Raw genomic sequence first — 23,380 nt, 5'->3', positions numbered from 1 at the left:
ATAATTTGCTACTTGATAAGACAACCAATCCCATTATCACGGATTCAGATGGATTCTATTCATTAATGAATTTGATTCTATTAAGAGAAATAGAATCTAATTAAAAATCGGATCAAATTCCAATCCATCGGACAAAAAACCCGACTCCCATTGATTTTCTAAATTGATACAAGTATACGTATTATATATTTTAGTATTATATTAATTAAAGAGTTTAAAATGCCATATTAGGTTTATTATACATATAATTTGGTATATATATATATATCATAATTTTGTAGGGTTAATAAGTAAACACATTCACCTTTACCATTTATTCTCAAGACGGAGAGCCAACCCTACCAAGTTTATGTTTTCCATCTCCCAAGGTCCAAACTCTGTCGTCGTTAAGACTGGAGAGTCAATTAAAGTTTTGCTATTGACGGACATGAGATGCATTTTGCCTCTATTATTTGCCTATTCCCTTGTGGTTCTACCGATGCTATAGTCCTATTCCCTACTTACAAGGGGAGGTAAGTAGTTGAGCGGAACCAAAGAGGATGTAAAGGTTAAGTACGAGGTTTCCTTAATACAAACTTTAGTAATTATGATTGCAATACAATAAGCCATTTTATCTAAATTGTATGCATTCCTAGTTGCTTTGTTGCTTATTAATGTAGGCTTACTCGACACATGAAGTGTCACATGGTGTCTTGCCATTTAGCACCATGAAAGTTGATACTAGAGCCTAGTTCTCTCCTACTTTCCATGAGACGCCTTGTCCCATGATGTACCCCGCATCGCTTTTAATAGGAAGAAGAAACGAGAGATCCATGTTGAAATACAAGAAGGGATCTCACATACGTTTGAGCCTGAGGACGAGCCTAGAGATAGCTCCCTCAAAGATAAAGCCACGACGTCAAAATATAGCAAGCACGAGAAGTCCATCGACAAGTTCATGGCCATGGACAAACACATCATGCAATGCGAAGCAGCGGTAGGTAAAGCTTGTGATCGTGTTGATGAGCTCCACCTCAACTTGGAAATCTTAGTAGTTGTTGTCTGGAGGAGCACTCCAACAACACTTCCAACACACCAAGCACCCCTTAGAAGGCTTGATGATATGCCTACAAGTTTAGCTTGAGGACCTAAAGTATGAGATAACCCTTTTGAAGAAGTTGATGGTCAACACTGCAATACTACAATAGCTCCAACACCTCCCAAGATTAAAGTCCAAGAGTCTACCCCTTATGTAGGAGCCCAAGATTCCCAAGAACTTGACAACTTCTTGTGGAAAATGGAACAATATTTTATTGCCACCGAATTAGTTAAGGAGGAGGCTAAGGTATGCACAGTTGTTATGTATCTTACTAATGTTGTTATGCTATGGCGGTGCGGGAGATGTGTTAATGTGGAGCAAGGCTTATGCTCCATTGATACTTGGGTTGTGTTCAAGAGCGGGATAAAACGTCAATTCTATTCAGAGAACATCGAGTATTAAGACTGGAAAAAACTTAAGAACTTAAATCACATGGGTTTGTTGCATGAGTACATGAAGGAGTTCTCCGCTCTAATGCTCAAGATCACAGGCATGCTAGACAAACCTATTGTTCAACTTCATAGACAACCTACAATAGTTGGTAGAGCTTGAGCTTCAATGACGAGGTGTGGAAGACCTTACCACAACCATGGTAGTTGCTAAATAATTGGTGGACAATAGATGACCAAGTAAATATGGCCCTAGATCTAACAACTACTAACGACAAGGCAAGCCAAGAGGAGACAAGAAGCCCTATTTTTTCCTAAAGGTCCCCACTGGGTACAACAAGCTTAATGACTAGAAAGGTAGGAAGAAGCTAGAGGGTGAGCTTAGCTTCTAAGGTGGCGACTTTACCAAGAGGCTCCTCCATCACCATGCTTCATTTGTGAAGGTAAGCATTGGACTAAGGAGTGTCTAAGCCAAGGAAAGTTGAATGTTCTTCTTGCAAAGCTCAGTGGTGATGAACATAATGATGAAGAGAATGAAGCAAAAGAACCAATAATGGGGTCCCTATAGAGATTCTATGCCATAAAGAAGAAGGTGACCACCACCATGGTGGACATAAGTGCTTCTCACAACTTCATCTCAATGGAAGAGGCACAACATCTGAAGTTTACTCCAACCAAGGAGATGTGACGGTTGAAGGCTATGAATTCTAATGCCAAACCTATGAGGGGATGGCTCATGGAGTAGAACTACAAGTGGGTGATTGGAAAGGGCATGTTGATTTGTTTGTAGTTCCTATGAATGGCTTTCAAGATGTTTTAAGCATGAATTTCTCAACACATGAATGTGGTGCCAATGCCCTTCCTTAGTTTGGTGTACATCTTTGAGGAGCCCTCACCTTGTGTGGTGCCAAGCATGCCCTAGACTAGTCAGCCTGACAAACAACTATCAACCCTACAACTCTGGAATGGTGTTCAGAAGGGTAAAGCTACATATCTAGCTGCAATGGTGAGTGTTGAACCCTAGGAGATGGCCCCAAGAAGTATACCTCCCAAAATCATGGCTATTTTTCAGACGAATTTGAAAACGTTATGCCACCAAAACTTCCAAAAAATTGCCACTAAGATAAGAAGTTGACCTCAAAATCAAGCTAGAACCAGGTGCCAAGCCCCAACTCACACTCTATACAACATGTCTCCTCTTGAACTTACTGAGCTATGAAAGCAATTGAGTTATTAGAAGTCGGGTTCATTCAACCTTTCAAGGCTCCTCTGGTAACTTCCGGAAGAAACATGGTGGCTCACTCTGCCTCTGCATTGACTTCCAGGCCTTGATCAAACTCACCATCAAGAACAAATACCCCATTCCTTTGGTGAATAATTTGTTCAGCCAATTAAGCCTTGCCAAGTACTTCACCAAATTAGACCTTCACTCGGGCTACTACCAAGTTCACATTACTAAAAGTGATGAACACAAGACCATCAGTGTCACCAAATATAGGTTCTTTGAATTTCTTGTCATGCCTTTTGTACATTGATGAATCAAATTTTACACCCTTATCTCAATCAATTTTTTGTTATTTACATTGATGATATTGTAATTTGTGATAGTTCATTGTAGGAACATGTTGACCACTTTGCATTAATAAGGTGTTGCGGGAGAACCACTAAGGAGGTGACCTTCCTTGGGCATATAATTTTGCGTGGGCACCATCAGTATGGACCCTAAGACTGCCCCTACTATGACGATAGAACTTCAGTCATTACTAGGGCTTGTCAACTATTACCGGAGATTCATGTCAAGATATTGAGCTTGGGTTGCCATTCTAACTGATCTTTTGAAAAAGACAAGTGCATGGAAATGGACAAAAGCATGCCAACTGGCCTTTGATGATTTGATGAAAGTTGGTCCAATAGAGCCTGTTTGAGTTCCGTTTAGCAAAACTGCAAATAAAATACAAATACTATAATATAGAGTGCATTCTAGTTCGTGCAAATGCAAAATTGCTTTAGTTTTGCATTGATAAATTTATTTTTTTGTACAATTTTTATTTTTAATAGATACAAATACAAATTCCAAGATTGAAATATACTAAACTTTACATCCATATTTGGATGTAAACTTTGCTCTCATTTTGGGTCCAAATATGTACTTTTTATCAAATACCATTAGAACTGAATGAAAATGTATATATGTACTGAATTGACATTTGTGATCTACATATATTTATTTTTATTTGTATTCCTTTTTAATAACGAAGAAACCTGTACTAAATATTTCAGATTCAGTTTTTACATTTGTTCCACCATTCCAACTGTCATCCACCTCCACACTGTCCTAACTATTTCAGGTTCAGCTTTTGTTTTCGTTTCCACCATTGAACTGTATTCTCCACATGCATCAAACCCTATAAATTATGGACAATTTTAGTTTTCAAAGAGTGAGGGTGTTCTGTAATACTTCGGATCGAATTCGGATTCAAGTACATCCGATCCGATTAAAGGCTCCAATAAATATACCATACCAGTACACCACCTGTTTGGGTACCTTACCGACAATTCGGAAGAGAGACATTTTTTGAGTCAATGGCTAACAGTGCATCATCTACCACTCTAGGTTCTCTCCCCGCGCTCATGGATTCGAGCTTCTCTCCAAAATCTCAAACCCTTAGGGAATTAGCTCAAAATCTCCGTCTCTACAAGCCTCTTCCTTCCACAGACGACGAGGATGAGATCGAAGAGAGGCGTATCGAAGAAAACAAAGGGAAGGTCGTTTCTCAGGTGGGTTTTTCGGAATCTGCAACATCTATTACTCATTCTGAAAGATTTAGACCGAAGAGAGCAGCCGTCCTTATTTGCCTATTCGAAGATGATGCTGGAGATCTCCGAGTCATCCTCACTAGACGCTCGAAGAGACTCTCCACTCACTCAGGTCAGAGGAGACGAGATGAATTTGTTGTTCCGTACTCATTATGACGGAACCAGTTGGATTTCTTCCTGAATTCTATGAAATCAAGGCCGATGTCTTTGTTTTAGGTGAAGTTGCTTTGCCAGGAGGGAAAGCTGAGGCGGGTGATGCAAATGACACAGAGACAGCTTTGAGGGAAGCCAAGGAAGAGATAGGGTTGGATCCTTCCCTTGTTAATGTTGTGACTGTTCTCGAGCCCTTCTTGTCTAAGGTATGTTGGAGGTTGAGCTTCGACTCTCTTTGGAATCTTTACTTAAATTTACAATTTTGTCTGATGTTTCTCCTATCCATTGAAATCTGAAGAATTTCGAATGAGACTAAGATTGAAGTCTGATTCTCAATTTAGTATGGGTATGGAGTTACTCTGTGAATATGGACATTCTCTAAGAAAAATTTGGATATGAACTTGAGCGTGCTTTGTTTCCCAATTGGCTATATGCATACTAGCAATCACGAACTAACTGATCAAAATCTCAACTTTCTATTGGGAATAATTAGAAGAAACTAATGGTGGATACACCTTGATCCTGACATATTGTTGGCATTTTTTCCTGATATGAGAAACAAGTGACAGATAAAGAGGTCAAAATACAAGCTTAAGTTGTAATTCTTCATTTTCCCCTGCGTTCCATTTTCAGCCACTTTTCGATTTTCTCATAAAGTAAACAGAAACCTTTCTCAGAGTCCCATGGATATGATATTTTACAGGTCATGAAGTTCAGTTCAGAATGGAACCATGGCTTTCCAAGTCGTCACCCATAAACCATTTTCCATTAGAGCTCATCGGGAAAAATGGGTTTATTCACTAGGTCTGCAGCAATCTTGTGTAAACGACATCATAATTATCAAAAAAAAGCTCTTGCTGTTTTCTCATGCCAAATTCGTCCCACACCTAGATAATTTAGTGAACAATATTGTAAATGTTTCCTTCCCACTTCTACCTCAAAATGCACTCCTCATCTTGTGGTTACCTGTTAGCAGGATCCATTGCTGGATCCCAATAGGAATTCACTTTCAAATGTGTAAGTGCAGACTGCCTTGCAAAGACAATGTGTGGTTTGTATTTACACATTTGCAGGTGCATTCCTATTGGGGATCCAGCAATGAATCCATCCATAGGCCAGTGGATCTTGACACCTCACAATGATCCGTAGTACATAATGTTCCCATTTTACTTGTAATAACAATGAGCTACATGTTAACTATATTCTACATTTGTACTGCCCCAAGGCCCCAACTATTTGATCAGTGAAGTTCTTCCATAAAGATTGTCCTGGTTAATGTTGTGTGGACTCTCCTAAAAGAAAAAAATCCATGTTTGACTATCATCAGATTTCAGCACTCCATTGGTTCTTGAGGGCACTTATCTGTATCATTTTCCTTTTTAGTCTCTTTGAATGATTGACAAATGACCATATAGCATATATAAAATGCCTTTTTTTCCATAGTTCAAATTAATGTCCATTGAACCATGTGGGGTCAATCATTTGTAGATTAGAGATTTGTGAATGGTAAATGTTTTTTTTTCCCATAGTTCAAATTGATGTCCATTGAATCATATGGGATCAATCATTTGTAGATTAGAGATTTGTGAATGGTAAATGTGTTTTTTCCCATAGTTCAAATTGATGTCCATTGAACCATGTGGGGTCAATCATTTGTAGATTAGAGCAATTCTCCCACACACCTGGACATATAACAGTAATGCATTGTATTAGCATGTAAATGTAATTCAGAAGAGCTAGTAGGAAACCTTAGGAATCAAAACAAAAACATGAATTTGAGGCATCCCAAGACCTTAACAACAAGTCTCTGTGCAAAAGGACACAGAAAAAAAAATCCTCGGATTGGTAAACAAGCTATTGAGCCCATCTAGGAACCCATTAGAATAAGGGGATCATTTTGGAAGCTAAGGATCTAATACTAATCTAGTAACATAGTCTCCTAGGGCTCCTCAACTTATCACTATCTACAAGGCCCCCTCATTATAGTTCATAGAAGCCAAAATATCTAACACCCCGAGTACCCAAGTACAATTAACTAAATGCTAAACCAGTAAGAAAAACACCTATGAACAAGCTTATTATATGATGGAATTATGATATATTTCTTATGGAAAACAAACACCTATATTTACAGTTTACAATCTTTACACTTCCACCAAGTCAAGTCATGGAGCATGTTACCCTCCATGGAATGGAGGTAAACTCACTTAAGCATAAAACTGATTGTTGGCCCATTTTGAGTATGTTTTGCTTTCTGTTTTTTATTTACCTGTTGCATTCATTTATTTATCCGTCTTCTGGCCTTGAAAAGATGGTTTTTTCCCTATGCAGCATCTTCTGAGAGTTGTTCCTGTGATTGGTATACTTTCAAATAGGCAAGCATTCAAGCCTACTCCAAATGTTGGAGAAGTGGAAGTGATATTTGATGCACCTTTAGAAATGTTTATCAAGGTTTGTCTGCCTTCCTTCTTCACTTCTTTTTGGCTGCCCTTTTTGTTTGTTCTTTTTCTGCGCATTTTGAACATATTGTGATGAATTCAGGATGAGAACCGAACTGCAGAAGAGCGAGAATGGATGGGACACAAGTATCTGATCCATTTCTTTGATTATGAAACAGAGAACAAGAAATTCATAATATGGGGTTTGACTGCTGGGATCTTGATTCGTGCTGCATCAATTGTGTACCAGCGGCCACCTCCCTTTCTGGAACAGAATCCAAATTTCGGATTTCTTAGGTCTGTTACTCCAAATACCATCCTGCCCTGAATCTGTAACATTAGTCACCATAACCTGCATTGGTTGGATCCTGATTTATTCAAGACAAATGGTTGACATAAACCTATGGACTATACTTGCCATCTTAAATCTAGCTATGGAGGAGATATTTTTACCATCCGGACTACTGGAGTGAACTGTGACTCGGAATTTGCACATATTTAGTAATGCATGGCACCTAAGGTTAATGCCTGTGTTGGAATGACAGGTTATGGTGCACAAGGTACAATATGGTGGCATTTGGATGCACTTTGAATTCAGATTCTAGCCATCTCTGTGAGAATGAACATTGATGAATCATAAAATAATATTTTTTGGCTGATATTTCATTTGTTTTTGTTTTGAAGAAGAAAAGCATACATATTGGCAAAGGAAGAAAACATGTGACAAGAGTTTGGGTCTGTTGTAAACAAAATGTTGTTTACATAGCTTGGTGTACCAATCCGTGATGAAAGGCTGTTCGAACTTGTTTTTTAGATGAGCTTAAAACCCAGGCAATGACATTGAATTGGACATCTGCCAATAGTTTTTTTGTGCTCTCAGCAATTTGTAAATTTCATCCTAACTCAGGCAATGACATTAAATTTCATCCTAAATTTCAAGCTAATCTTGTCAAGGACAAGCGGGGTATTTGGGTGGTTGAATATATATATATATATATATATATATATATATATAATTGGGTCGAACCACATAATCATGGACCATGCATCTGTTTTTATGATTTCTTTTTCTTTTAAGCAAATATTTGACCTGCTAGCTAAGTGCAGAATGCAACCATTGGAGCTGGGGACTAAACTACAAACTAGAATTGAGCATAACAAGACTCAAATCTATGGTTTATTATACGTAAATGTTTCTCTTTGCAATCATAAAGAGATCATCAATCCATTCAAAGAGTTTGAATTCCACTTCTTCCACAAGATATAGGGCCCATTTGGTTTACAGGAATAGGGTCTGGAATCAAAGTTATTTCAATTCCAACTGTTTGGTTGGGTGGGACCGGAATCCCATTCCCATTCCTGATGGAATTGCATTCTCCCATTTAAAGGTACGGACATTTCCTTCCCCCTTCTTGGGAAGGAAATCTCATTCTAGATAATTCCAATTTCAATTCTGATTCCCATTTGAACCAAACAGACAATGGGAATAGATAATATTGATTCCAATTATGAACCAAATGGACCCATAAACTCCTCATTACTGGTTTTCATGGTTTTGGTTAGCTGCCACACTACCCTAAGTTATCTAATTGGTTAAAGCCTCCTTTTGTGTCAAGAAAAAAAATGTATTGCGACTGTGGTCGCATGTGACCCCAATGAATGGTGAAAACACCAGCCTTTTGAAATAAAAAATCACTCGACTTTATTTGAGAAGGCATGTGTGTGCATTGCATTAGCTCGAGGGTAATCTGAGAAGGAAATTAAGCTCTGGTGGCAATGAGATTTGATCCCAAGGTGTAAGGAGGTATAAAAAAGTGGAACTTCTATGTAATCTTATTAAAAGATACAATGATATTTATAATTATAGAGATGGTCAGTTGTAGTGTAACAACCCAGCTAACCGACTAGATTGCAAGTGGGCCATGTGGCTAAACCGCATGTGGGCCCAAGACTCTAATTCTAACACCCCCCTTTCAAGTTGGAGCATCAGAAGGCAACAAAACGCCCAACTTGGAGCGGATATGATGAAATTTTTCTGCAGGAAGAGACTTAGTGAGAAGATCAGCTGGTTGATAGGAGCTTGATGAGTGATAAGTTTGTAAGAGGCCATTTTGCACTTGTTCACAAACGAAATGATAGTCAATTTCAATGTGTTTCGTTTTTTCGTGAAAAACCGGATTGCTTGCTATGTGAAGTGTTGCTTTGCTGTCACAATGCAGTTGCATAGGTGATGAAAGTTGAATGGTGAGATCAGCTAAGAGACGTCGAAGCCAAACTAATTCAGCTATGACATAGGCCATTGCTCGATATTCCACTTCTGTAGAGGAGTGAGAGGCAGTCGGTTGCTTCTTGGTTTTTCGAGACAGAGGAGACGTGCCGAGTAAGGTAATGTAGCCAATGGCTGATTACCAGGTGATGAGGCAAATAGCCTAGTTAGAATCAGAGTACCCATTGAGAACAAGGCTGCTATTAATCGAAAGATACCGAACAACGCGTAAGGCAGCATCAAGGTGAAGGGAAGGGAGATCCATCATATGGATGGCCGAACCCTATAGGAAGGTTGGGCGAAATTTCAAAAATTTATTTACTCCCATCCGGGAATTGTATTCCCAATTTAGAAAACTGCATTTTCAAGGTTTGTTCTTATAACCAACTCAGACCAAATCTGAAAACTAAGATTAGGGAGAGGTATACTTGATACGGAGTCCAGGAAAAATTACTCCACCAAACCCAGATGTTCATGCCCAAAGAGTGTACCAAATCCTCCCTCCATTGAAGATGACACAGCTTAGGATGAGGCAGGATTACCAGGTAGTTCTTCACCAAGAACTTTTGATTCTTCATCAAGAATCGAATGGAGTAGTGAACACAACTTCAAAATTGTTTCTTGTAGCAAGAAACAATATCAAGATCTAATTTTGATCAGTTCCAAGAAATGGAGATCGAACAAGGTAGAGCGGCAAGTGTAGGGAGAGAAAGAACTGAAGGCAAAAACAGTCAAACTGAGTTGTCTTCTATTGTTGTATGTTTTTTAGATCCGCCCTGCTCTTTATTTATAGCCTCAAAGTGATGATCTCCTAATCTGATTAGGAGTTTCTTGATCCAAATCTTTATTTGGATCTAAACTCTTTAAGTGATAAGGATAATCCCTTATCTTATCTGCAGATCAAGATCAACTATTCCTAATCAAATTAGGAGTTCCCTGATCCAAATCTCTATTTGGATCTGGATTCTTTAAGTGGATAAGAGTTATCCTCTTATCCTTATCTGCTGATCAATACCCAGATTCGCCCCTATTTAATTAATCCAATTAACCCAGTTCGAAATGGGCTTTAGGCCCATTATGCTTTCAAACTTACTTCATTTTTAATGTTGGGCTCTCTTTGTATGGCATGGGACCCTATCATTGATCTACACATCAGCCACATGCGTTCAGCCCAACCTTACTCACAAGGCCTAGCCGAATTCACTGCAATACACATTGAACCCCTGAGTCCACCACCATGGGCTCTTAATGGGCCCAACATTTACACTAAATGGTCCTTGGGTCCAGCCATCTTATGAAGGCCCAAGGACTGTGGGCAGATGCAAGATTAGCCTATCAGGTATAACCCTCAATGGTCTTACACTTAACCTCTCAACCCTTAATGATCAAACACTGCCCGACAAGAGAGGACCTTTCCCTAGGTTGCAAGGTACAGCGATGCACTATCTACTTACATGGATCTCGAGAATTAAAACTTTTTTGCAAACAATTTATGAAAACATATATATAAGTATATCTCTATATAAATATATTTTGCAAAACCAAATTTCAAATACATTTGAAATCCACTACTAGTAGTTTAGGTTTCCATTAGAGATAGTGCATTTCCCTGATCATTCACTTTGTCTGACAAAGGGGTTGATCCTGTCACTATGATCACCCACACAAATGAATTCTCAGACTGTCCCAACATACCCAGGTTTTGATCCCCGCTAAGAATCTCACTGATTGGCATGTCAAAGATACCCCAATCTGACACCTACTGCAGTACCATAATCGAGTCGAGGGGTCAAGTGTAACATTCCACTTTTTCCTATCTGTCTCAAAGGTCTAGGAAAATAATGGAATTTGGTCCAGTTCAAGATTTTAAGAAAACTCACACTGCATGTACCACAAGTCTCACCCTAGCAGCTGAGACAAGCCACCCCAACCAACTTGGCGGTTCATCAGTGTCAACCTTGATAGGATAAATCTCCCCAGATCTATCCAATGGTTGTGAAGATTCTAAGCTAACACGAGTCTCATATGTGTCCAGTTTAAGGGTATTACACAGAAACAGACCACAATAACATGAATCAAATATGTACTTTATTCATTTACAATAAATGTCATAATGTACATCATGTTGATTGGAGCTAAGGGCATACACTATCTAACAGCTCTCACTTGCACTTGGGTCCAATCAGGTATAAGCCGGACTCTCATACTTTCCACATGTTTCTCAAACACGTTTTGTGTCAGTGGCTTAGTTAATGGGTCTGTCACATTCTCCACTGATGCTACATTCTGAATCTGGACGTCCCCTCTTCTAACTATCACCCGTAGTACATGGTCTTTTCTCTCAATGTGCTTTGACTTTGAGTGGGCTCGTGGCTCCTTAGCCTAAGCAATGGCTCCAGTGTTGTCACACAACAGTGGAATGGGTGATGTGCTGGACGGAACAACTCCTAATTCCTAAATGAACTTTTTCGTCCAGACGGCTTCCTCGGTAGCTTCACTTGCGGCAATGTAGTTGGCCTTGGTTGTGGAATCTGCAGTTGACCCTTGTTTGCTGCTTTTCTAGCTAACTACGCAAGACCCCATCATAAAGATGTATCCAAATGTAGACTTTCTATCATATGGGTCTGACTGGAAATTGACATCGGTATACCCAAGGATCTATGGTGAACAACCATCGAATACCAGATAAAACTCTTTTGTCATTTGAAGGTATTTCAGTGTGTTTTTCACAGCGGTCCAATGCTCTTGTCCTGGTCATTCCCAATGAGTAGAATGTCATCTACATGCAGAACGAAGAATGTGACCTTATCCCTACTGGTCTTCCTGTAAACACAGGGCTCATCCAGATCTACTCAAAATCAATCTGTTTGACGATAGACTCAAACCAAATGTTCTAACTCCTAGAAGCTTGCTTAAGTCCATAGATCGATTAAGTTTACATACCATGTGTTCCTAACCTGCAACAATGAATCCTTGCAGTTGCTGCATGTAGACATATTTAGTAAGATCTCCGTTCAAGAATGTGGTTTTGACATCCATTTTCCAAATCTCATAATCATGGTATGCTGCTACAGTTAACAGGATCCTAATAGATTTAAGCATGGCCATGGACGAAAATGTTTCCTTATAGTTGATTCCCTCTTTCTGAGTGTACCCTTTTGCCACAAGATGATCCTTATAGGTCTCAACCTTACCATTGGGGCCCTTCTTCATCTTATAGATCCATTTGCAATTAGATGCTTTTACCCCAGGAGGCGGATCTACTAGAGTCCAGACTCCATTGGTCACCATTGAGTCCATCTCAGCTTTCATGAACTCTACCCACTTCAAGGAATCTATATCCAACATAGCTTCCATATAAGTCACAGGATCCTCCTCATTGGTCATGGCTTCCACCAAGTAACTTTCTTGGTTATAGCCGTAATGAACTGGAGGCCTGGATACCCGGGTAGATCTCCTAGGTTGGTTATTAACTGAAGCTTGTGGGACATCTCCCACTACCCCTGAGCTCTCCTCATCAAGAACAACTTCCTGATGATGATTGCTCAGGATGTAGATCTCCTACAAATAGGCAACGATTGGCCTTAGATTCTAATTTGTTAGTACTTGTTCTTTTAACATATGTCAGACAACCCCCAATCTTCAAGTGTCTCACACTTGGTTTCTTACCGGTCCAAAGCTCATATAGAGTCTGTAGAACAAATTTGGTTGGAACCTAGTTCAACACGTATATCGTAATCTCTAATGTGTATCCCCAAAAGGATGTAGGTAATTCCAAGTGGATGAGAAGTGATCAAACCATATCCAATAAAGTCTGGTTCCTCCTCTTTGACACATTATTTAATTATGGTGTAGCAGGAGGAGCTAGTTGTGATACTATCCCATTTTCCTTTAAGTAGTCCCTGAATTCGTTAGAGAGATATTCGCCTCCTCGATCTGATCGAAGGGCCTTAATGTGTCTTCCTAACTGTTTCTCAACCATTTATCTTAACTCTTTAAACTTTTCAAAGGATTCTGACTTGTGTCTCATTAGGTACACGTAACCATATCGTGAGTGATCATCGGTAAATGTTATGAAATAAACGTGCTGGTTACATGCACTAACATTCATGAGACCACATACATCAGTATGTATAAGGTCAAGTGTGTCTGTTAATCTTTTAGGCTTACCGGAGAATGGTCGTTTCGTCATCTTACCCTGAAGGCAAGGTTCACAGATTGGAAGATCTTCTATAGTTAGAAAATCCAAAGGACCATCATTTACCAACATTGTAATACGATATATATTAATGTAGCCAAGTCGGTAATCCCACAAGCACGTGGGATTAATTATATCATGATTTCTTTTCTTAGGGATATTATCCGATGTAGTTTCAGTTATGTTTGTTTCCAGAGAATGATGGAGAGCATAAAGACCATTCTCAAGTTCTCCATATGTGAGGAATTTGTTATTCCTTTTGATAGTAATCACATTACTATAAAGAACAGAATAACCATCCACACACAATTTTGAAACAGAAATCAAATTTATTCTCAAATTGGGTACATAAAAACAATCTTTTAATATAATGATTCTTTCTCTGAAATGAAATTCTACAATTCCTATGACTGTAACTACAACACTTGCAGAAATTCCCAAGTAAAGAATAACTTCTCCGTTACTCAATCTTTTGCTTGTCCTGAACCCCTGCAATGTATTACATGCATGAGTAAAAGCCCCAAAGTCAATACACCAAGAAGTAGAAGTGACCAACATATTGGTCTTTATGACAAAAGATTCGAAATTACCTTGTTTCTTGGTCTCTAGGTACCAAGGACAATTCCTCTTCCAATGGTCGAGTTTCTTGCAGAAATGACAGGCATCTGATGCCTTGTCCTTCTTCTACTTTTAAGGCTTGCTAGTTTTCTTCTGAGGTTTCTTCTTTGCTTTCCTCTTCTTCTTGCCCGATTTGCCACCTTCAACAAGCATGGCCATGGGCTCATCCTTTTTTATTAGTTCTTTGTCCCTCTACAACATATTGTTGAGTTCCTAAAGGCTAACATTTATCTTGTTCATATTATAATTCATGATGAACTATTGAAGGAATGGGGCAAAGAGTTCAGGATGACATCAACTTTGGTGACATGACCTATCCCAGAACCAAGAGCCTTCAGTTCATTAATGTATCCCATCATCTTAAGACAATGGTCATGAACTAGTTGTTCTTGGACATTTGAGTGGTTATAAACTGCTTTAAGACCTTTCGACGAGTAAAACAATTTTGCTCTTTGTACATGGTCCTTAGACTATCCAAGATATCCTTTGACACTTCGATCTGATCGAATTGTCGTTGTATTTGATTGTCTAAGGAGGCTATGATGCAGCACCGGGCAAGAGAGTTTTTATCCTCCCATTCTTGATATTTCCTCCTGCGGGCCTCCGAAGCCCTATCACCCAGACAATCTGGAGCAGGGTTCTTAGGGTTATGAAACCAGTCAACATAATTCGAGCCCTTAAGCTTATTGTCATCCAACAGTTTGAAGAATTGTCCGTTTGCCATTTCTGATAAAAGGCAAAACAAATAGTTGTCCACAACATAATTTGATTCATGTTATCTACACAGAAATGACTTTTAATCTATGTTCCATTTCCATTTGTTCATCTCTAAGATTTCCCTCCTATCTCAGTGACGGAGACCACGAAATATGTCTCTGGAAATGTGGGAAACCACATACAGTGCATGGAGTCAGCTATTTCAACTGCATAACCCCACCACCTTCTGTGAAGGACCAAATCCACTCATCTTATGAGTTTTCCCTTTGGCCTTTGTCAGACAAGGTTCATAGCCATTTTAGGTTAAACCTTTCTGTCTAGTAAGTGCTTATCCATCATATTCATGAACGCCAAGGTATTGTGAGAGAGTCTTCCATTTTAGGATAGGCCCCTTCCACATCGGTCTATGACACCCTTATCATCTTATGAAACAATCCAACAGATCCAGCAGTAAATGGATAGCCCAATTTTATGGTGCATCTCCTCATTATTGAATGACCCATCTTCATGCAAATGATGGAAGACCTTTAGAGAGTTTATCATATGAATCTCCCTATCATATGCACTTATATTTATCTGGAGGGAACGGATAATTACGCCTTAGTTTTATTTAGGTCAAACCAAAGTGGATCACACTAACTTTCTTAAAGCCATATTTAAATGGGCCCTAAACAGTTAGGGTTCCGTACGGATCCTCTTGGGAAGGAAGTTGATGTGGGGCCCATCAGGCAGGGAGATCATCCAATGATCTTATAGACACCATGGCAATTATGGGCACTATTGAATTAACATGGGCCAAGTGCTTATGGCCCATGAACGTAGCACATCATACATCCATACATTACATGCATGAAACAAATTGATCCAATCAATTAAAATATCTGTAAAACCCTAAATTAATTTAGGTTAAAAAGGTATCAACCCATTAGAGCCCATAACATTATCTAAGTACATGGGTTGTACTGCAAAAAGCAGTTCGGCCCATATAGCTGAATTGGGGCTGATGTAGTTTTAACATATTAAAATTGGGTTTTATAGAGGTGAGCTGAATTAAAAACTTGAAGCGGGCCATCAACCCTTTGGCTGAAATTGAATTTGGGTCAAAAAAACCAACCCCATCAAACCAACAACTTGGTCCAACCAATTTGGACCAAAACTGGTGCAAATCGGCCGAAGTTTTGGTGTCCAGTTTAAGATTTAATTCAAGAATAATGATTTGGAAAATAAATTAAATCTACATAATCACATTATCAAGAAAATGAAATCAGAGGGATGCACTATGATTTTCTTGGACATCCTGCAAACCTGCAAAGAAAAATTAATCGCAGATTGCAGAATCGATATCTACAAAACCGTAGATCGCAAAATGTCTTTCTGCGAAATCTTCTTCTCCTCTATTGCGCACTTCAACAATATCCAAATGAAAATAAAATAAAAAACCTAATTTTTCTATTATTACATCACATTGAATTCCTATACAATTTGTCTAAAAAAATTATTTACAGGCCAAATTGAATAGAAAAGAAATAACAGGATGCGTCAATCTTGGCACCAAAAAGATTCAATCTCCATCACACGTGCAACCCAAGAATTCAAGAAACATTCACAAAAAAATTCTATAAATATAGTAGAACAATAAAGATTTATTTTCCAGATCATTCGCCCATAATCTGTGAACCAATTCCCAGAAAAAATGCTAAGTATGCAAATTGGGTAGAACGCCTTCTACCCATTTGCGCAGATCCAGATCTGATCTAATTTGGTTCAAGACTTGAACCTGGCTTTGATACCACTGAAGGGATGGGAGATCCATCATATGGATGGACGAACCCTACAAGAAGGTTGGGCGACATTTCAAAAATTTCTTTACTTCCATCTAGGAATCGTATTCCCAATTTAGAAAGCTGCATTTTCAAGGTTCATTCTTGTAACCAAACCGGACCAAATCTAAAACCAAGATTAGGGAGAGGTATACCTGATACGGAATTCATGCAAAATTGCTCCTCCCAATGCATGTGTTCATGCACAAAGAGTGTACCAAATCCTCCCTCCACTGAAGATGAAACAACTTAGGATGAGGCTGGATCAACAGGTAGTTCTTCACCAAGAACTTCTGATTCTTTAGCAAAAATCGAATTGAGTAGTGAGCACAGCTTCAGAATTGTTTCTTCTAGCAAGAAACAATATCAAGATCTAATCTTGATCAGTTCCAAGAAATGAAGATCGAATAGGGTAGGGCAGCAAGAGCAGGGAGAGAAAGAACTGAAGGCAGAAACAGTCAAACTAGGTTGTCTTCTGTTGTTGTATGATTTTCAGATCTGCCCTGCTCTTTATTTATAGCCTCAAAGAAATGATCTCCTAACCTAATTAGGAGTTTCTTGATCCAAATCTTTATTTGGATCTAAACTCTTTAAGTGATAAGGATAATCCCTTATCTTATCTGCAGATAATTATCAACTATTCCTAATCAAATTAGGAGTTCCCTTATCCAAATCTCTATTTGGATTTGGACTCTTTAAGTAGATAAGAGTTATCCTCTTGTCCTTATGTTTTGATCCATATCCAAGTTTGCACATATTTAATTAATCCAATTAACCTAGTCTGAAATGGGCTTTAGGCCCATTAAGCTTTCAGGCTCACTTCCTTTTTAATGTTGTCTAATTGGGCTCTCTTTGTATGGCATGGGACCCTATCATTGATCTACACATCAATCACATGGATTCAGCCTAGCCTTATTTACAAGTCCTGGCCGAATTCATTGTAGTACATAGTGAACCCTTGAGTCCATCACCAATGGCTCTTAATGGGCCCAACATTTACACTAAATGGTCATTAGGTCCAGCCATCTTATGAAGGCCCAAGGACTGTGCGCAGATGCAAGATTAGCCCATCAAGTATAACTCTCAATGGTCTTACACTTAACCTCTCAGCCCTTAATGATCAAATACTACCCGACAAGAGAGGACCTCTCCCTCGGCTGCAAGGTACAATGCTGCACTCTCTACTCACATGGATCCCAAGAAATAAAACCCTTTTGCAAACAATTTCTAAAAACATAATATAAAGTATATCTCTATATAAATATATTTTGCAAAACCAAATTTCAAATACATTTGAAATCCATTGCCAGCAATTTAGGTTTCCATCAGAGAGAGTGCATTTCCTCGATAATTCACTTTGTCTGATAAAGGGGTTGATCCTATAACTATGATCACCCACTCGGATGAATTCTTGGATTGTCCCAATATACCCAGGTTTTGACCCCCGCTAAGGATCTCACTGATTGGCATACCAAAGATAGCCCAATCCGACACCTAGTACAGTACCATAATCGAGTGTTGGGGTCAGGTGTAATATTCCAGTTTTGCCCATCTGTCTTCAAGGTCCATGGCAATATTGGAATTTGGTTTAGTTCAGGGTTTCAAGAAAACCCACATTACATGTACCTCAGGTTTCATCCTGACAACTGAGACAAGCCACCCCAACCAACTTGATGGTTCACTAGTGTCAACCTTGGCAGGATAAATCTCCCTAGATCTATTCAACAACTGTGAGGATTCTAAACTAACACGTGTCTCATATGTGTACAGTTTAAGGGTATTACACAGAAACACACCACAATAACATGAATCAACTATGTACTTTATTCATTTACAATAAATGTCATAATGTACATCATGTTGATTGGAGTTAAGGGCATACACCGTTTAACACAAGGTGCTCTTGGTGAGGTTCATGCATATGTTTAATGAGATAGTTTACAGCAAATGAGAGGTCGGGCTTGGTTACTGTGAGGTAAACTAAGCAGCCCACCAATCTTCGATATGATGATGGATCAGACAGGATGAGGCTAGAAGTGTCATCAAAATGACATTGAACCTCCATAGCTATTGGTAAGGTTTACAGTCTTGTATCCCAGCATTAAGAAGAACATCAGTTGTGTATTTATGTTGACTGAGAAATATGCCCTTAACAGAACGGCAGACTTCAAGGCCTAAAAAATAATTGGGGCAGGCCAAGGTCTTTGATTTTAAACTTGTCATCCATGAACTTCTTGAGAGATGTGATTCATATGGAATCATTTCCAGTAAGGACATCATCAACATAGACTAGTGCAACAATGAAGGAGTCTCCCGATGTCAATGTAAAGAGAGAGTAGTCAGCATGTGATTATTTGAAGTTTAAAGACAAAAGGGCTTGAGTAAACTTTTCAAACCACATACAAGAGGCTTGTTTAAGGCCATAGAGGGATTTTTGCAATTTGTAAACTCTGTGTTCTCCTTCACGAGCAAATTCTTGAGGAATGGTCATGTATACTTCTCCATGAAGATCACCATGTAGAAAGGCCTTATTAACATCGAATTGATAAATTTCCAAATTTCTTATTACAACCATTGCCAATAAAAACTGCACTATGACTAATTTTTCTACTGGTGTCATGGTAACCCAATCCTTCGACCTAGGTATAGCCCTTTTCCACAAGACGAGCTTTGAAGATAGAGCCATTCACTTTCTATTTGATTTTATAGACCCATTTGGACCTAATTGGTTGCTTTCTTGGGGGTAAGTCCACAAGAGTCCAAGTATTGTTGCACTTTAGGGTTGAGATTTCATCTACCATGGCTTAGCGCCATTGGGGATCCCTGTTGGCTTGAGTGAAAGTGGTTGGTTCAAATTCTATCTACGGAGAGATAGCATGGGTCTGATTTGCCAAAGAAGGTGGCAGGTTGATGACATAGTCTTGAAGGTGAGTGGGAGTCCTGGATGAGTGCTTGGACCAAGTATTGTGCTGAATGTTATCAGTTCTAGGCGGTTCTGCAAATAGCAAGGTGTCGATTGTGGGTTGGGGATCAACAGATGATGGGCTAGGTAATGAAATGGGTTGTGTTTGGTCAACTAAGGGCTGGAGTTCAGTTTGTGGAGGTGGTGGGACAATTGTGTCATCAAAATTGAGGTTGGGGAGTGGAAAAATGTGTGGTTCAAGAGTGGTGGTGGGGTGTTGTTGGTTCTTGAAAGGGAATTGAGACTCATAAAAAATGATGTCTCAGGCAGTAAAGAATTGGTATGACTCAAGATTATATAATTTGTATCCCTTTTGGCCATAAGGGTATCCAACAAAGGCACATCGAATGACTTTACTGGCAAATTTGTCATAAGGTTTGGGGTGAACCTACGCATAGCATAGACACCCAAAGGATTTCATATGATCAAAACATGGTGATTTTTGGAACAAGACTTCATAAGGTGATTTGTTTGAGAGTAAAGGAGTTGGTAAGCGGTTGATAATGTAGACTGCAGTTTGTAAGCACTCACCCCAAAATGATATAGGCATGTGGGCATGGAAGCGGAGGGATCTGGCAACTTCGAGTAAGTGGCGATGCTTCCTTTCAGCAACGCCATTCTATTGAGGTGTGTCAACATAGCTGCTTTGAAATTCAATCCCTTGCCAATAAGGAATACTTGCAAGGGACATGAAGGAATTCAAACCCATTATTTGATCGGAGAATTTGTAGTGTGTATCCAAACTGTCAAGGCACCATTGCACAAAATAAAAGAAGAAAAGATACAACATCCGATTTATTATGAAGGAGATAAACACAAGTACATTTGATAAAATCATTGACCAATTTAAGGAAGTATCAAGCTCCTCTATGAGATTGTGTCTTGTAGCCTCCCCAAATGTCGCAATGGACTAATTGAAATGTCTAAGAAGACTTGGACTGGCTGATAGGTAATGGTAGCTGGCTTTATGGTAGGCATTACAACAGTGCTCTAAAGAGACAAGAGGTATTCCAGAAATGAGTGGTAGGTGCTTACGAGATGCTGTCCTAGGCGGTGGTGCCATGTTGCTGAATTTGTGGTGGAAGTGGTGTGAATAGATGCGTGTTGAGTTGTTGTAAATGAGAATCGGTAGAATCCATCTTGCAAACTCCCCAACCCAATCACTGTCTTGGAGGCTAAGTCTTGGATGATGCAAGACAAAGAAAAGAAAATCACAACACAATTGAACTACTGTGTTAGCCGACTAACAGACAAAAGATTGCAAGAAAAGTCTGGTATGTATAGAACATCAGGGATAATCAAAGATCTTAAGGATATTGATCCCTACATCATGGATAGAACCAATAGTCCATTTGGTAACCGAATTGGCTTAGCAATATCCATTGAGGTGTGATTAATAAAATGACATGGTGACGAGATCATATGGTCTGAAGCACCACTATCAAGTATCCACGTGACATTGTAGATGGTCTTACTGGCAACATTGGTAGATATAGTGTTAGATGATTCTCTTTTCAGTAGGGAGAGAAGATGATTATACTACTGAGGTGAAAGACCAAATACCGAAGGATTTCTTGAATGAGTCTGGCTAGGAATCTGATATGTGGTTTCTGAAACTGTGCAGGAGCTTGATCGTTAGTTACCCTTCCCATTCCACCAATTTGAACGGGTTTTGTCCCAGCAGGGTGGATACCCTACTAGTTCGTAGCAACGGTCCTTGGTGTGGCCATTGCATTTGTAGTGCTCATAGTAATACTTTGATCTTGATTGTTGATTGGGTCCCACAACATATGAACGGGGCCCTTGTCGGGAAGAAACATACATGGATGTTGTTCTAGTGTGGGTCCTTGTAGAGTGTACATTGCTAGGTGGAATTTTCTTGAAGAACTAGAGCATATGCCTTATTCAAGGATGGCGAGGGTTTCGATCCAGGAATGTTTGAGTGGATGGTGTTGTATGACTCGTTAAGTTCCATCAAGAATTGATGGAGTCATTCTTTTTCTTGTTCAACAATGAAAATCTTGGATGCACCTCTGCAAGAACATTTAGGCAAGCTAGTGAGTGTGGCCAGTTCATGCCAAATTATCTTTAATTTGGTGAAGAACAATGTTACTGTAAGATATGCTTGTTTGAGCATTGCTAGATCATGCTTGAGTTGGTGTATTCTAGAAATGTTTTTCTGAGAAAACCGCTCCTGCAATTCTGACTAAATTTCTGATGCAAACTCAATGAAGGCAACACTACCATAGAGTTTCCTTTGAGACAGAGTTGAAGATCCAAGAAACAACCATTGCATTGCATTTGGACCAAGCACTTTCTTCTGGTGACAATCTTGGTGGTCATGGCAGTGATCCATCGACAAAACATAGCTTGCTCTTTGCTCAAAGTATTATTCTCATTGTCTAATGCCACACTAGGTAATTTTCTCCGGTGAGTGGTGTGATTTGGAGCATGTTGTTAACCACCTCGAAACACCAATTTAAACATTTATAAAATTTTTCCGATTCTCAAACAATTACAAACGGCAATAAAATGATGAGAACGGGTCGTATCCACTTGGAAGCGAGGGAAAAATTAATACGTACTCAAATCCAAACAAGAGAACACAAGAGGGAAGTGCAGAAACATAAAAATTAATTAATTAAACTGAGAAAAATAGAATTCGAACAGTACTGAAAATTAAAAGTGCAAACAAATAAATACATAAATAAATTAACAAAAGAAATGAAATAAAAATATGTAATCCGATCAGAGGTAGCAATCTCCGGATCTCTCCTTTGACCCTCAAACTTCTCGAGCTAGGCCTTCCGTCTTAATTGGGTGAATTGACCAACCCCTTCTACAGGGCCCTTGGGCCCCTTTTTATAGAGAATGGTGGACACAACTAGAAATAGGGAGAAAGATGGGGGGGCAGCAGTTGGGATTTAGCAAAGTTAGGGATGTCCTAGGGTTTCTAATGGATGGCTAAGATGGTTTTGGGGTGATCTATGGCTGAAAATGGAAGGAGAGGGCACCCAATATTATATAGGGTTGAGATTTGGGCACCTAGAAATGGAGCGTGTAGATTAGAACATCTAGGGTTGAAGGGTTAAGATTAAAAGAATATGTGGTGCCCTAGATTGAATGGTTGGGATATAGGATGGAGGGAGTGGCTGAGATTTAATGGTGAGGATTAGCAGATTAAGTGGCACCCTAGGGTTTAGAAGCTACAAAGGAGAGCCCTAAAATGGATGGTGGAGATTAGAAGGAGTGGATGATGGAGATTTCACATTTGGGGTGGCTAAGGTTAGCTAAGGAGAAAAAGATTAGATTAAAAAGGCTCCATAGGGTTTGCTAATGAGAGGGGAGCATGGTAATATAGTAGGATGGGCGCCAACTGGGTTTAGCAGATAGGAGGAGCCCTCTTGTTCTTAGTTTTTTACAAAAACACCCCCTCTCTTAGCTAGACTTCACACTAGCTTCCCAAAAACTGCATTTCAACTATGAAAACTTCTCAGTTTTCTACATAATTTGCATAGAGACCCTCAGAGGTCACATAATTGATTTTAACTGGGAAAGAGGTGCACTTTGACTATTCTAAGGCCGAAAATACCCCTGAATTGATTTCCTTAAAGCACCAAAATGCAGGGTTATCAGTGAGCAGAAAGGACACCAAGACCATCTCTGGATTGTTCGAGGCATACAAAAATTATGGTGAATTAGGACCCAGGAACAAGGACGCCATGGAGTTGGCGATGGTTTCTGATGCCATGATGGTGCTTGTGTCTTGACGGATCGGTTGATTTAAGAAACCCAAGAACAAGATTTCTTGGAAGAAGACTTTGGGAAATATGAGTGATGGACAAAGTTAACTGCACCCCCTAAGCGTGTAATGAGGTATTGACTGTAATGAGGTAAAAGGCTCTGTGATGAAAAAAGAAAAGG

The 23,380-nt window shown here is 39.3% G+C and overlaps 1 protein-coding gene across 1 annotated transcript; it reads left to right on the top strand.

The window, feature by feature from the left end:
* The first annotated feature begins 3,903 nt into the window (after window positions 1-3,903).
* On the top strand, window positions 3,904-7,737 carry LOC148873821 (nudix hydrolase 15, mitochondrial-like). Its single transcript, XM_088966443.1, has 4 exons — window positions 3,904-4,396; window positions 4,501-4,643; window positions 6,769-6,888; window positions 6,979-7,737. The coding sequence occupies exons 1-4, from the start codon at window positions 4,051-4,053 to the stop codon at window positions 7,201-7,203; spliced, it is 834 nt and encodes a 277-aa protein (XP_088822569.1). The 5' UTR covers window positions 3,904-4,050; the 3' UTR covers window positions 7,204-7,737.
* The last annotated feature ends 15,643 nt before the right edge of the window (window positions 7,738-23,380 follow it).

This window comes from Nelumbo lutea, chromosome 1 (genome assembly GCF_056320005.1).
Source record: "Nelumbo lutea isolate HS-2025 chromosome 1, American lotus-T2T, whole genome shotgun sequence".
NCBI classification, from domain to species: domain Eukaryota; kingdom Viridiplantae; phylum Streptophyta; class Magnoliopsida; order Proteales; family Nelumbonaceae; genus Nelumbo; species Nelumbo lutea.
The sequence above is the reverse complement of the archived record's forward strand: the minus strand, read 5'-3'. Positions and strand labels throughout refer to the sequence as shown.

Bases quoted from the DNA above. Each gene is read 5' to 3' on its own strand.
- LOC148873821 (XM_088966443.1), top strand. From the start codon at position 4,051: ATGGCTAACAGTGCATCATCTACCACTCTAGGTTCTCTCCCCGCGCTC. The intron at 4,397-4,500 runs GTCAGAGGAGAC...TCTTTGTTTTAG, and splicing joins GAGACTCTCCACTCACTCAG to GTGAAGTTGCTTTGCCAGGA. The intron at 6,889-6,978 runs GTTTGTCTGCCT...TGATGAATTCAG, and splicing joins CTTTAGAAATGTTTATCAAG to GATGAGAACCGAACTGCAGA.